The 14,551-nt window shown below is 40.9% G+C and overlaps 1 protein-coding gene across 3 annotated transcripts; it reads left to right on the plus strand.

Moving 5' to 3' along the window:
- Positions 1 to 1,183: 1,183 nt before the first annotated feature.
- On the plus strand, positions 1,184 to 11,001 carry jpt1a (Jupiter microtubule associated homolog 1a). 3 transcript variants are annotated; one of them, XM_021556997.3, is made up of 5 exons: positions 1,184 to 1,523; positions 4,654 to 4,796; positions 8,924 to 9,024; positions 9,230 to 9,257; positions 9,562 to 11,001. In XM_021556997.3, the coding sequence occupies exons 1-5, from the start codon at positions 1,468 to 1,470 to the stop codon at positions 9,723 to 9,725; spliced, it is 492 nt and encodes a 163-aa protein (XP_021412672.1). In that variant the 5' UTR covers positions 1,184 to 1,467; the 3' UTR covers positions 9,726 to 11,001. The 3 variants fall into 3 exon arrangements, with proteins under 3 accessions (XP_021412672.1, XP_090052028.1, XP_090052029.1); XM_090195903.1 differs by lacking the exons at positions 1,184 to 1,523; positions 4,654 to 4,796 and adding exons at positions 8,270 to 8,314; positions 8,444 to 8,549; XM_090195902.1 differs by lacking the exons at positions 1,184 to 1,523; positions 4,654 to 4,796 and adding an exon at positions 8,265 to 8,549.
- Positions 11,002 to 14,551: the final 3,550 nt, after the last annotated feature.

The following is a 14,551-nucleotide window of genomic DNA, read 5'->3' on the forward strand; positions in this document are numbered from 1 at the left end:
GGCAACCAGCTCTAGGAAGAGTCTTGGTGGTTCCAATCTTTTTCCATTTAAGAATGATGAAAGCCACAGTGTTCTTGTGGACATCCAATGCTGCAGAAATATTTTGGTACCCTTCCCCAGATCTGTGCCTCGATGCAATTCTGTCTCGGAGCACTACAGACAATTCCTTCGACCTCATGGCTTGGCTTTTGGTCTGCCATGCACTGTCAACTGTGGGACCATATATTGACAGGTGTGTGCTTTCCCAACTCAAACAATAAATTGAATTTACCACAGGTGGACTCCAATCAAGTTGTAGAAACAGCTCAAGGAGGATCAATGGAAACAGGATCACCTGAGCTCAATTTCGAGTCTCATACTTAAGGGTCTGAATACTTATGTAAATAAGGATTTTCTGTTTTTTATTTTTAATAAATGTGCAAAAATGTCTTTACCTGATTTTGTCATTATGGGGTATTGTGAGGAAATAGTTTTATTTAATACATTTTAGAATAAGGCTGTAACGTAACAAAATGTGGAAAAAGTCAAGGGGTCTGAATACTTTCCGAAGGCACTGTAGACCTCTGCGTGTTCAGATGGTAGAGAGGAGATTGATGATGCCATCATTTACAGCAATCCTGACATTCAAAGATGTATGTACACTAGGCTTATTGAATTTATCCTGCCATGTACTCTTGATGATGGGCATCTGATGTCTCAATACATTTTGTTAGGAAAAGTGCCATTTTATTGATATGCCTGTGTGTCAATCTCACACAAACTGTAAAAGGTCATTAGGGCCCTGTGTTTTGGTTAATAATGTCACTTAACTTGGATTTTAAGCCTTTTCCCAAAAATTAAAGCAATTGTCTTGAGGATGGTGCTGGACCATCAGACATAAAAAGAAAAGGGGGATGTTTGATTAATAAGATCTGATATGATTGGTCAAAAGTGCAATTAGTGGAATTAAAGATCAGAATTGGCCTGCCTGTGTAAATGCAGTCCAGGTGACCTTCTGTCTGATTCATATAGTCTGATTTTTCATGATTGTTCTCTATTGTATCAACTGATGGGTTCTGTATGGGGTGGAAAAACAGAAGTATTTGTCAGGAAAGGATTTATCTCAAATTGTTTGATTGTACAGAAAAGAGGGTTATAACATCTCTAGATTCAGACAACATATGGATCATTTTTTGGTTCCTGAGGACAGTGCGCTTTTCCTTGGGCGCGCAGGTCGTACACCGATTCTCCAATCAAATGCATGATTAATGAGTCAGGAACCAATCAAAAGAACGAATCGTCATTTTGTGGGTGGTAGTTCAACCATGGAAACGCCCTCTTCACGTTTTTGTTTTAAAGGCCGATTGATCATTTTGCTTGTACCGGGTGGAGTAAAACGAGTCTGAGGTGGTGAAATATTGGTCTAAAAACACCAAAATCGTCGTGTTATTTGCGATATCTTATCAACTCTTACCAGTCTCTTACAAAATGACGACGACAACTATATATTCAGGCATGGAAGCCGGAGCAAAAAGCAGCTCCAGGTAAGCATCATGACATGTCAAGAGCCTTGCATTTTTCAGCCAAATGTCAAATGATGCACCCCTCATCTAGACAGCTAAGTTAGCTAGCTAACCTTTAACTATCTGGTGAACAATGGCTAACTGTCAAACAATACACTTTTCTTAACATATTCGTATTAATGGCATTGTACTTGATTTGTGAGAGGATGTATTTTACGATAAATGCAACTGTGGCCACAACCACCGGTGATATTTGCCTCTTTTGTATGTGGACCAGGCTAACGTTAGCTTGCTAGCATTTAGCTAATGACTGTCGCTAGCTAACGACGTGCTCGTAGGTGTGTAAAAGCAAGCTAATGGTTCTAACTGATTGCCTTCAAAGGAATCAATATTTGCTTGTTCTTTTATCCAATGCAGGGTGTATGACACTAGAGACAGACTGCTAACATGAAACTTGTCGTTGGCTAGCAAATCAATTAGTTAATTTTATGGTTGGGTGGGGCCCCATGTGGAAGATGCTTTTTCTAGCCGACTAACGTTACTAGTATCCACGTTGCCAACCACGACCATGCAGCCCTCGTCCATAACTAGATTTGCTCAAATTAATCACTAAACATATATTTGGCTAGTTACTGACTTGCAAAACCAACTATGCTATTCAGACACAAATTATTTTTACATCTGGTTTGTGGCTTGATTAAGGTTAATATCAGGCCGAAGCAGCAGCCCCACATACAATGACATCTGGATATTTTATGACCCACTGGTTGTAGTGTGGGCTGGGGGAACCTAAAATGTATTTTATGGTGAAAATCGATCAAGTGGGTTTGCACCTGGTTTACATTTATGCAAACACAAGGCATGTCATTCAAAAATATATAGTTTTAATTGGTAATCTTAGCAGAAGGTTTTGCTTTCTATCATTATCTCTGAATGCAGAGAAGCTGCCATTTCAAAGATTATTTCATGCTTTAAAAATCCTCAAGTTTGGTCTACATGGGTTTATGTCACACCCGTTTTTCATCCTCTTCTAAGACCTCAGCTTAAAGGTGGGTTCACTCACTGCAGGAAGAGAGTGGAGCCAGCAGGAGCCCGTCTCTAACATGAATTTAAAGCATTTAGTGTGTCTGCATTAGAGGTCGACCAATTATGATTTTTCAACACCGATACCGATTTATTGGAGGACCAAAAAAAGCCGATGCCGATTAATTTATTTATTTGTAATAATTACAATTACAGCAATACTGAATGAAAGTTAACACTTTTAACTTAATATAATACATCAATAAAATCAATTTAGCCTCAAATAAATAATGAAACATGTTCAATTTAGTTTAAATAATGCAAAAACAAAGTGTTGTAGGAGAAAGTAAAAGTGCAATATGTGCCATGTAAGAAAGCTAATGTTTAAGTTCCTTGCTCAGAACATATGAAAGCTGGTGGTTCCTTTTAACATGAGTCTTCAATATTCCCAGGTAAGAAGTTTTAGGTTGTAGGAATTATAGGACTATTTGTATTTCATTAACCTTTGACTATTGGATGTTCTTATAGGTACTTTAGTATTGCCAGTGTAACAGTATAGCTTCCGTCCCTTTCCTCGCTCCTACCTGGGCTCGAACCAGGAACAGATTGACAACAGCCACCCTCGAAGCAGCGTTACCAATGCAGAGCAAGGGGAACAACCACTCCAAGTCTCAGAGCGAGTGATGTTTGAAACACTATTAGCGTGCACCCTGCTAACTAGCTAGCCATTTCACATCGGTTACACCAGCCTACTCTCGGGAGTTGATAGGCTTGAAGTCATAAACAGCGCAATGCTTGAAGCGCAACAAAGAGCTGCTGGCAAAACGCACGAAAGTGCTGTTCGAATGAATGCTTACGAGCCTGCTGGTGAGTACCACCGCTCAGTCAGACTGCTCTATCAAATCATAGACTTAGTTATAACATAATAACACACAGAGATACGAGCCTTAGGTCATTAATATGGTCAAATCCGGAAACTATCATCTCGAAAACAAGACGTTTATTCTTTCAGTGAAATACGGAACCGTTCTGTATTTTTTTTCTAACGGGTGGCATCCATAAGTCTAAATATTCCTGTTACATTGCTCAACCTTCAATGTTATGTCATAATTACGTAATATTCTGGCAAATTAGGCGGCCCAAACTGTTGCATATACACTGACTCTGCGTGCAACGAACGCAAGAGAAGTGACACAATTTCACCTGGTTAATATTGCCTGCTAACCTGGATTTCTTTTAGCTAAATATGCAGGTTTAAAAATATACACTTTTGTGTATTGATTTTAAGAAAGGCATTGATGTTTATGGTTAGGCACACATTGGAACAAGGATAGTCATTTTTTCGCGAATACGCACTGCATCGATTATATGCAACGCAGGACACACTAGATAACTACACATGGTTGATGATATTACTAGTTTAACTAGTGATTATGATTGTTTTTTATAAGATAAGTTTATTGCTAGCTAGCAACTTACCTTGGCTTACTGCATTCGCGTAACAGGCACGCTCCTCGTGGAGTGCAATGTAATCAGGTGGTTCGAGCATTGGACTAGTTAACTGTAAGGTTGCAAGATTGAATCCCCGAGCTGACAAGGTAAAAATGTGTCGTTCTGCCCCTGAACGAGGCGGTTAACCCACCGTTCCTAGGTCTTCATTGAAAATAAGAATGTGTTCTTAACTGACTTGCCTAGTTAAATAAAGGTGTATTAAAAATAAAACAAATCAGTGTCCAAAAATACAGATTTCCGATTATGAAAACTTGAAATCAGCCCTATTAATCGGAATGGCCGATTTTAAATCGGTCGACTTCTAGTCTGCATAGATTAGCTCCAGTCAATGTGTCAGCTAACCAGGCCACCATAATGACAGGTATCAGGAAATCTTTGAAAGGAATTGGTCTTAATGTAGTGTTGCGCACCAGACACTGACTTCATCCCCAAATAGCCTGGTGATGATTCCCGTTGTCCTGTGCAAAATTTCAGTTTTATAATTTTTTTTATTGGTTCTTGAGCAGGAACTCTTAGAGGGTACAAATCCTAGTTTAAGGCTATACCAGTAAGAAAGATACAAGTTAGGCTAGTTATTTATTTTACTCAATACTTTTCTAATTGCTTTGTCGCTTAGGGTCCTGCGCCCCCCTGGAGGAGCATCCAACATCTCTTTTGGCAATGATGAGGAAAAGCCCCCCAATCGCAAAAACAAGATGGCCTCCAACATCTTTGCTGAACCCGATGACCCACACGCTCATCGGAGGAACAACCCACCTGGTAACCCATCACCCTCCACAGCCTCTTGTATAATACCTATAGCTGTATGTAGCCTATGTAATTTATCAATACTTCTCTGTGCGTGTCCTTAGTCTTTAAATCTTAAATTCATTTCTCAGTTTAATATCCTATTCAGTTTTCAAAGGTCTTAAAAAATGCAACTGAGATGACTAGTGTTTCCGTTATAGTGCCACTGCTCAATTGTTGCCATTGCGGCAATTATTACTAATTTTAACTTCAAATAATACTAGAGGCACACTTCAAAATGTTAGCACTATGCAACCATATGTGTGCACGTCATGTGAGTCGAGCCGTTGTCAGAGGAGAGCGAATGATTGCCTATACATTTAAAAATATTTGTTTTTATTATTAGGATCCACATTAGCTGTTGGGGCCACATGAAACATGACACACAGAACATTAATAGACAAGAACAGCTCATGGACCGAACTTTTATTAAGAAAATAAAGGCACACAACCTACATATCAATACCTTCACGCAAACTATCTAGGTAAAATAGGGATGAGGCGATGTGTCTTGAGGTGTTGCTTTATTTGTTTTGTAAAACCAGGTTTGCTGTTCATTTGAGTGATATGAGATGGAACAGAGTTCCATGCACTAATGGCTATATATAATACTGTAAACTTTCTTGCATTTGTTCTGGTTTTGGGGACTGTGAAAATACCCCTGGTAGCATGTCTGATGGGGTAAGTGTGTGTCCCGAGCTATGTGTAAATTGACTGCAAACAATTTGGGATTTTTAACACAATGTTTCTTATAAGAATTAGCCCTTTGACTACAATGAAGAGCAAGACGTGCCGCCTAACTAGGTCTTTCCTTGCATCACTCGACTGGACAATAATCAAGATAAGACAAAACTAGAGCCTGCAGGACTTGCTTTTTGGAGTGCGCTTTCAAAAAAGCAGAGCATCTCCATTATTATGGACCGACCTCTCCCCATCTTTACAACCATTTGAATCTGTTTTGACCATGACAGTTTACAATGAAAGGTAACACCAAGTAATTTAGTCTCAACTTGTTCAACAGCCACACCGTTCATTACCAGATTCAGCTGAGGTCTAGAACCTAGGGAATGATTTGTACCAAATACAGTGCTCTTAGTTATGTTCTGGACCAGTTTATTACTGGCCACCCATTCCAAAACTGTTACAACTCTTAAGGGTTTCAGTATTTCATTCGCTGTGGTTTCTGACACGTATATGGTTGAATCATCAGCATACATGGACACGCATCCTTTGTTTTATACCCAGTAACTGGTAATTGGAAAAAATAGAAAAGCGGGCCTAAAGAGCTGCCCTGCAGTACACCGCACTTTACTTGTTTGACATTTTAGAGAAGCTTCCATTAAAGAAAACTCTGAGTTCTATTAGATGGCTCAATCACAATATGGCAGAGGTTGAAAAGCCATGACGCATACACTACGATTCAAAAGTTTGGGGTCACTTAGAAATGTAATTTTTTTTGTCCATTAAAATAACATACAATTGATCAGAAATAGTGTAGATGTAAAACTATTGTAGCTGGAAATGGCTTTATTTGTATTTTTTTGATGGAATATCTACATAGGTGTACAGAGGCCCATTATCAGCAACTATTCCATGTGAGAAATTGGCAGAGTTCCTCTGTCCAGTGTCTGTTCTTTTGCCCATCTTTTCTTTTATTGGCCAGTCTGAGATGGCTTTTTCTTTGCAACTCTGCCTAGAAGGCCAGCATCCTGGAGTCACCTCTTCACTGTTGACGTTGAGATGGGTGTTATGCAGGTACTATTTAATGAAGCTGCCAGTTGAGGACTTCTGTGCGTCTGTTTCTCAAACTAGACACTAATGTACTTGTCCTCTTGCTCAGTTGTGCACCGGGTCCTCCCACTCTATTCTGGTTAGGGCCAGTTTGGGCTGTTCTGTGAAGGGAGTAGTACACAGCGTTGTACGAGATCTTCAGGTTCTTGGCAATTTCTTGCATGGAATAGCCTTCATTTCTCCGAACAAGAATAGACTAACAAGTTTCAGAAGTGCAAAAGGGTTTTCTAATGATCAATTAGCCTTTTAAAATTAGGGTGGGTGGGCAAGTCCCCCCTTCTTTTTTTTTTGCTGAGAAGGCTTTCCACTAGATGTTTGGAACATTGCTTCGGGAACTTGCTTCCATTCAGCCACAAGCATTAGAGGTCGATCACTGAAGTTGGCCAATTAGGACTGCCTCTCAGTCGGTGTTCCAATTTATTCCAAAAGTGTTCGATAGGATTGAGGTCAGGGCTCTGTTCAAGCCAGTCAAGTTCTTCCACGCCAATCTCGTTCTGTATGGACCTTGCTTTGTGCAATGAGGCATTGAGGCATTTAAACAAGTGGAGCTGGGCCTGGCTTAAGATAGATGTCACCACTGTATAGAGGTGGGAAAGGATGGTGTTCCTTCCATCATTCAATACAGGAAATAAAAAGGGGTATGCCAGGTATACTCTGCCTGAAAGAGACCCTTTGTTGGCATAATCGATATCCTGCTCTGCTGGTACATTATAGAACAGATGTCCGAAGGCAGAAGGTGTACAATGTAATGTGTAGCCCTAAAATAATGCTTTTGTTGAACTTTACAGTAACACTTGTGAGTGGTGATTATTACACTTACATTTTTTAAAATAATAATACACTCAGTGAATGTTATTTTTGCACACATGTAGCCTTGTGTACTTGATCAATGTCTACTATAGTGCCCACTAATAGAATGAAACAGGCATTCTATTTTTGCTCTATTTCAACTTAAGATGGGGGGGGGGTTTTCTCCCAAGAGTGTGGGTTTCAGCATGTTAGCCACCTGTTGCACCCTCTACAACCACTGTGACTTATTATTTGACCCTGCTGGGCATCTATGAACATTTGAACAGTTATAATCTCCACCCTGTGCAGCCAGAAGAGGACTGGCCACCCCTCAGCCTGGTTTCATCCTCGGTTCCTGCCTTGAGTTTTTCTTAAACACTGTGCTTCTACATCTGCATTGCTTGCTGTTTGGGGTTTTCGGCTGGGTTTCTGTATAGCGCTTTGTCATCGACCGATGTAAAAAGGGCTTTATAAATACATTTGATGGTTATGACTGACTTGATCATTGCCCTTGCTAGTTTGCCTTGTATTTAACATTCCCAGTATTGGATACTTTTTGTCCAAAATATTGAGTCACTGAAACAAGCTAGATATCAGGCCAACTACTATTTACAACCTGATGGTGGTGAATTATTAGCCATGCATTCAACTGAATCATCTATTCTGTCAACGATGCCTTACTTTGCATTATGGATTTTTTTGGGGGGGGGGGTGTAAAATAACCAAGTTTAGTTTTGCAGCATAAACTGGGAATTTTTATATTACTGATATTATGATTGTCTGTTTCACATTTGCAAATTGGTTGACGCTGTCAGTTCCACTTTAAGAGCCAGCCCTCAATATACTACTTTTTGCCAACAGGCTCATTTCTGGAAGGGGATATCAGCAGGTGTGCGCAGACTTCACAAATGGTATTAAGTCTTAAAATGAACTTCATCGACCCTGGAGTTGCTCTGTATGTGGGATGCAAGTTGCAACTTCCTCCACAAGAGGGCAGATCATGTTCATTTATGGTAATGTGATTCATGTTCGCTTCACAGATATTATAAGAAAAGTGGTCACCGTGTTTGGTTGGGACAACAATTGACAAGCCACAATCAACAGCCTGGTCAATGCTATGGACATCGCGCTGCCTTGAGGCAAATGGTGGTCACACCAGATACTGACTGGTTTTTATTTATTTATATATATATATATATATATATATATATATATATATATATATATATATATATATATATATATATATATATATATATATATATATATATATATATATATATATATCTCTCTCTCTATCATGAGCAGTAGGCTCAATTCATGAAATGGCAGAGCTAAGCCGTTTGTTTCATTCTTTGGATTTGATGAGGTGTTTGGCTACTTAGAACTCTTATCAAACATTTTAAATGTTATCACTGGCATGAGATGTCTGTAAATTTCAATGTAAGCCCTCGATCGCTTGGTGATTTAACATGGTTTGACTCATTCCCTGGCTAAGTGTCATTTCTGTGTATCTACAGGTGGGAAGCCCACTGGAGTGCTGTGTGGAGAACCCTCGGCCCCACTGAGGAGATGTGCTGCCCAGTCGTCCTCCAACAACCACGAAGACTCCAACGCCGGGGTGAGATGGCTCAACGCTGATCACACACACACACACACACACACACACACACACACACACACAATCTAGAATTTCCCATGTTGACGTTTCCTCAAAGTTAAACAATAGGCATTCCTTGTGGAGGACTTTCACTTTTCTTTCATGTAGTTGGCCTACTCATTTCTGTTCTAATAATGTACCCTTTTTCCCCTTCATCTCCTCTTAGAATGGAGACAATGACATGGGAAATGCTGGTGAGGACCACTTTAATGTATTGCTTGCTAACTTCCACTGTTAATAAACAAGTTGTCCAGATTTAAGATTACATATTCATGTTTTGTAAACTTCTTAGGTTAATTTTACTCAAAATAATGCTGGTTAAATTATAGCTAAGAGATTGGGGGGGGGCATGATTTGCAGTGTTTAATGTTTACCATTTATAGTGTCTGTGTATATTGACTTTGCTATTACCAGATGTTTAAAAGCTTCAAGCAGCAGTATTACGTTTTAAATGCCTGAGTCTCAAGCATGTTCACCTGGCTGCTTTCCCATGTTTAGATAACGCTGTTGAGGTCGTTCCCACCCCAGAGCAGAGGGATGAGGCTCCCCAGCCATCCGGAGGGGCTTCCCAGCCCGCCGCAGGGGCTTCCCAGCCAGCCGCAGGGATGACGTCAGGCCGCAGGAACCCCCCAGGGGGCAAGTCCAGCCTCATCCTGGGTTGAGGTCCTTCTCTTTCTCAGAACTCCGCCGTCCTTTTCTCTTTTTTTAAAAGAAGAATCTCCACCTGTTCATCTGAGTCCAGGAATTTCGTCCCGTCCTCTTCTCCCTCCCCGAGTCTATTGTTTTGGTACGTTTTTGTTGTTGACAGAAGCACTTTATGTACCTGATCCAAGCCCCTGGCATCTGTAGTGCTGTAGTCACAGGCCTGCTGGGTAAAGGGCATGAGGTTTAAGTTGTCCCTCACTCCATCTGGTGTCATTGGTAAAAGTTCTGATGCGCAATCAATAAGGTTTTGAAAAACACAAATGAATATGAAGTTGTTGCTTTTGCACCGTGTTTATTGAATGGCAAACTGCATGCACGCCTGGTTTGTTCCAAGTCCGACTCATCCAAAACATTTTGGTGAAGCCTTTGTTAAAAAAATATATAATAATACATTTTAAAAAAAGGGAGGGGGAGGTAAGTTATACTGTGAATGTTTTTTATTTTAAGGTTATGCTGGACTAAATTGAGTCATTATTAATTAATTGGAGGGGTACATGATCTAGTGTTGCATGAAGTTCGGGACCTAAACCTTTCTATGGAAACTAAAATCCACACGGGATCCAAGCTGTCAAATCAAACCCTGGTGTTATTTCTGAAGACTAAATTCAGTGAATATGTCCAGAAAATGGGCTTATGTCATGAAATGGAAAAATAAGATAGAATTTTTGTATTGTGTTTGTGGTCGGTCCTTACATGTCAGTTTTAACTTCAGTGCCAGGTTTGAGTGGTTTTTATGATCTTTTTTTAAAGGGGGAAACTTCCTCAACAGGTTAAAGTATGCCTGTTTATGTGTGGTACTCCATCTGATAGAATGACAAGTGACCTTATGACAGCTCTGCCTAGTTCTCGTTTTGCATATTTATTATTATTTTTTAAATTCTTGATGTTGGACACAATTTGGTACGTTAAGCAAATTGTCCAGAGTTCTTGTTCAAACTTCTGTCACTGTCTCTTACAGGTCTGATGCCTATTTTACTGTCTGCCTTGTACAGGAAAACCTGTGGTTCAATGTATGTATTTACCCACACACGGTTCAATTTTGCTCAAACGTAATTTGAATGAAATTGCACACATGGCTTTAGTGAATTCATGTTGAAGTGCTGTTCTGCAGATGTTGAATGGTCAGCTGGGCTACATGACCGTTACTTGTTCATCCAAATTCATGCAGGTTTGTTTATCACTGTAAAAGTCGCAATGAATATTGGCACAAATTAAAAGTCTTTTTTGACCATACATGGCTATGTCTTTATTTCTGATGGCAATGGTGCAGTTGGCTGTAGTTTTTCAATTACCTAAATACATTTATGTACTGGGTGGTTTGAGCCCTGAATGCTGATCGGCTGACAGCCATGGTATATCAGACGCTATTCCATGGATATAACAAAACATGCTTGTTTTGTTTACTGCTCTGATTACATTTAACCAGTTTATACAGTAATGGCGTTTGTTGTACAGTGCCTTTGGAAAGTATTCAGACCCTTTGATATTTTCCCAAATTGTTTGTTATAGCCTTTTTCTAAAATGGATAAATACAAATCCTCAGCACTCTATACACAATGACAAGGTAAAAACGGGTTTAATACATTTCTTTAAATGTATTAATCTTGAAATACCTTATTTACGTAAGTATTCAGACACTTTACTAGGAGACTTGAAATGTAGTTCCGGTGCATCCGGTTTCCATTGAGCATCCTTGATGTTTCTACTATATATATTTTTTTAAACCCCTTTTTCCCCCAAATTTCGTGATATCCAATAGTTTTTTTTAGTAGCTACTATCTTGTCTCATCGCTACAACTCCCGTACAGGCTCGGGAGAGACGAAGGTTGAAAGTCATGCATCCTCCGATACACAACCCAACCTAGCGGGCATCCAACCCGGAAGCCAGAGGAAACACCGTGCACCTGGCAACCTTGGTTAGCGAGCACTGCGCCCGGCCTGCCACAGGAGTCGCTGGTGCGCGATGAGACCATTCAATTGATTGGACATGATTTGAAAAGGCGCACGCACACCTGTCTACATAAAGTCCCAAAGTTGACCGTGTATGCCTGAGCAAGAACCAAGCCATGAGGTCGTCGGAATTGTCCGTAGAGCGCCGACAGGATAGTGTCTTGGCACAGATCTGGGGAAGGGTACATTTCTGCAACATGGAATGTCCCCAAGAACACAGTGGCCTCCATTATTAAATGGAAGAAGTTTGTAACAACCAAGACTCTTCGTAGAGCTGGCCAAACTGGGGAGAAGGGCCTTGGTCAGGGAGGTGACCAAGAATCCAATGGTCACAGAGTGCCTCTGTAGAGATGAGAACCTTCCAGAAGGCCAACCGTCTCTGCAGCACTCCACAGACGGATGCCACTCCTCAGTAAAAGGCACGTGACTGCCTGCTTGGAGTTTGCCAAAGGGCACCTAAAGACTCAGACCATGAGAAACAATATTCTATGGTCTGATAAGGAGTAACTGTCAGTCCTTTTGAGTAAGTCTTTACCTGACAGTCGTGTCAAAAGTTCATTTTTCACATGCGCCTATTACAACCGGTGTAGACCTTACCGTGAAATGCCTACTTTCAAACCCTTAACCAACAATGCAGTGGCTGTGTGCACTTCTGTTATTGACACAGTTCCTTCCGACACTGAATTCCAGCAGGACTGAGTCTGAGCCATGCTGGAATATTGATGAGGATCTCTGCATTGTCCCCAGTGAATCCTCCTTTGTCATGCCGCCATTCTTCCCCTGTGTCACTGTCAGGCCTTGCAGTAGCCTGTATTCATGGATGCCAAGGGAAACCAGCCCCCCCCCCCCCCCCCCCCCAGCGCATCCTGTTTCCATTGCGCATCCTTGATGTTTCTACAACTTGATTGTAGAAACCTGTGGTAAATTCAATTGATTGGACATGATTTGCGAGTAAAACATTGCCCCTCTTCCTTAGTATGTGTAGGCCATCTATCTGATGCTGTCTGGTCAAAAAGATTGACATTGTTGCATTGAATGCAAGGGAAGCCAACGAGCATATGGTCTCCCTTGATTAAACAAATAATTATAATAATAGTAGCCAATCAGTGTTGCGCTAAACTGAGTGAGCTCAGCTGTGAATTGTCCTGGCGCACCTAAAGAAAAAGTGTCAAGGGAAGCCAGTTTGGATTTGGCTTCACACCACTCCCAACACATCAAAAGCAGAACATCATTTGCAGAAAACAAACACATTTTTGCATCTCGTTGTCCTAGCTAAATAGGAAAGAACTACCCTCAACTGGTTGTCTAAGTGTTAATTAAAAGTAGAAAAACATGACCTGCGGACACTAGGCCCTCCATGGAATCCGTTTGACACCTCTGCTCTACAAATCGGGTGAGTAGGCATGTTTTTCCTACTTGCACGCATTCTCACTCACTCACTCACTCACTCTCACACACACACACATTATATAGAAAAGTTGAAGTTGAAATGGTACTGGAATAGTGGAGCCAGTCCTTGTTTTCATTTCAACTTGCAGTAACTCTCTGTGGTTCTAAACCAATGGTTGTTTAGTAGTCTGATGCTGTAAATCAGTTGTGTCAAACTCATTCCATGGCGGGCCTAGTGTCTGCAGGTTTTTGGTTTTTCCTTTCAGTTAAGATCTAGACAACAAGGTGAAGGGAGTTCTTTACTAATTAGTGACCTTAATTCATCAAGTACAAGGAAGGAGCGAAAACCCGCAGACACTCGGCCTTCCTAACTGGACTTTACCGGACAGGTCTTGCTCTCTCGGTTTTGTGACGAAACAAAGGTGTGGTTGAGTTTATTCTGCCACGTATTGTCTCTGGCCTATGTGTCACGGTGTCAAGGGTTTTGCTTGTGCCTTAACGTTGTCTCTGTTTGCCAAATGTGGAATGAAAGCAGTCAAAGCCCCCTTGGACTAACCTAGTCGGTGCTTTGAGTCCTCAAAAACAGAGCTTTCAAGAGGATCTCGTTGTGGTGGGGTCATTAAGTCAGTTCATTACATTACACTGACTGCTCTAATAGACATCCATGGACAGCCCTTCACTCGAGGACTCTTTGTCAGAAACCTATTGACGCTGCTTGTCTCCTTTGTTTACATTGATAGTGATATTGATCTCATGCTTTGTCAATTGTACGAGGATGTACGATGCAATAAATCCAACGGACTTATCTGATTAGCAGCTGTTGAGTAGGGGAGTTCCGCATGCTGTCTGAAAGGTCAGGTGGGGAGACTGAGTGGTTTTTGGCTTGTCCCGCAGGCAGGATGTTGAATTGGAGTTTTTCCAATTGAACTCTCACACTTCCTCCAAACTTTCATTTCTACATCATAACTCGCAACCCCTTGTGAGGGTCAATCAATGAAATGGCCAAGCTAAGCAGTTTTAGTTTCATTCTACTTCATTAGATGAGGTGTTCGGCCGCTTATAACGCTATCAAGCATCTAAAACGTTATCACTTTTGACAATAGACGTCTGTAGATTAGAATGTAGCTCTCTATCACTTGGCTGATTAGCCAGACAATTCGCTGGCAATAAATGAGAATCAAACTGGTGGAGAGCCCCTTGCCCCACTGAGGTGCTGCCCAGTCCTCCTCCAACAGCCACGAAGACTCCAACGCCGAGGCGAGATAACGTCTTAACACTGTGTTCGTGTGTGGGTGCGATATCAATCTAGAATTTCCCATGTTGCCATTTCCTCAAAGTTAAACAATGTTGAGGATTTTCTCTTTCACTTTGTGTTCATGTAGTTTCCCTACTCCTTTCTGTTATGTTTTCTAATCACTTACCATTTTTCCATTCATCTCTGTAT

The sequence above is a fragment of the Oncorhynchus mykiss genome, chromosome 13, assembly GCF_057628025.1.
Source record: "Oncorhynchus mykiss isolate SJ-2025 chromosome 13, ASM5762802v1, whole genome shotgun sequence".
Taxonomy (NCBI): Eukaryota; Metazoa; Chordata; class Actinopteri; order Salmoniformes; family Salmonidae; genus Oncorhynchus; species Oncorhynchus mykiss.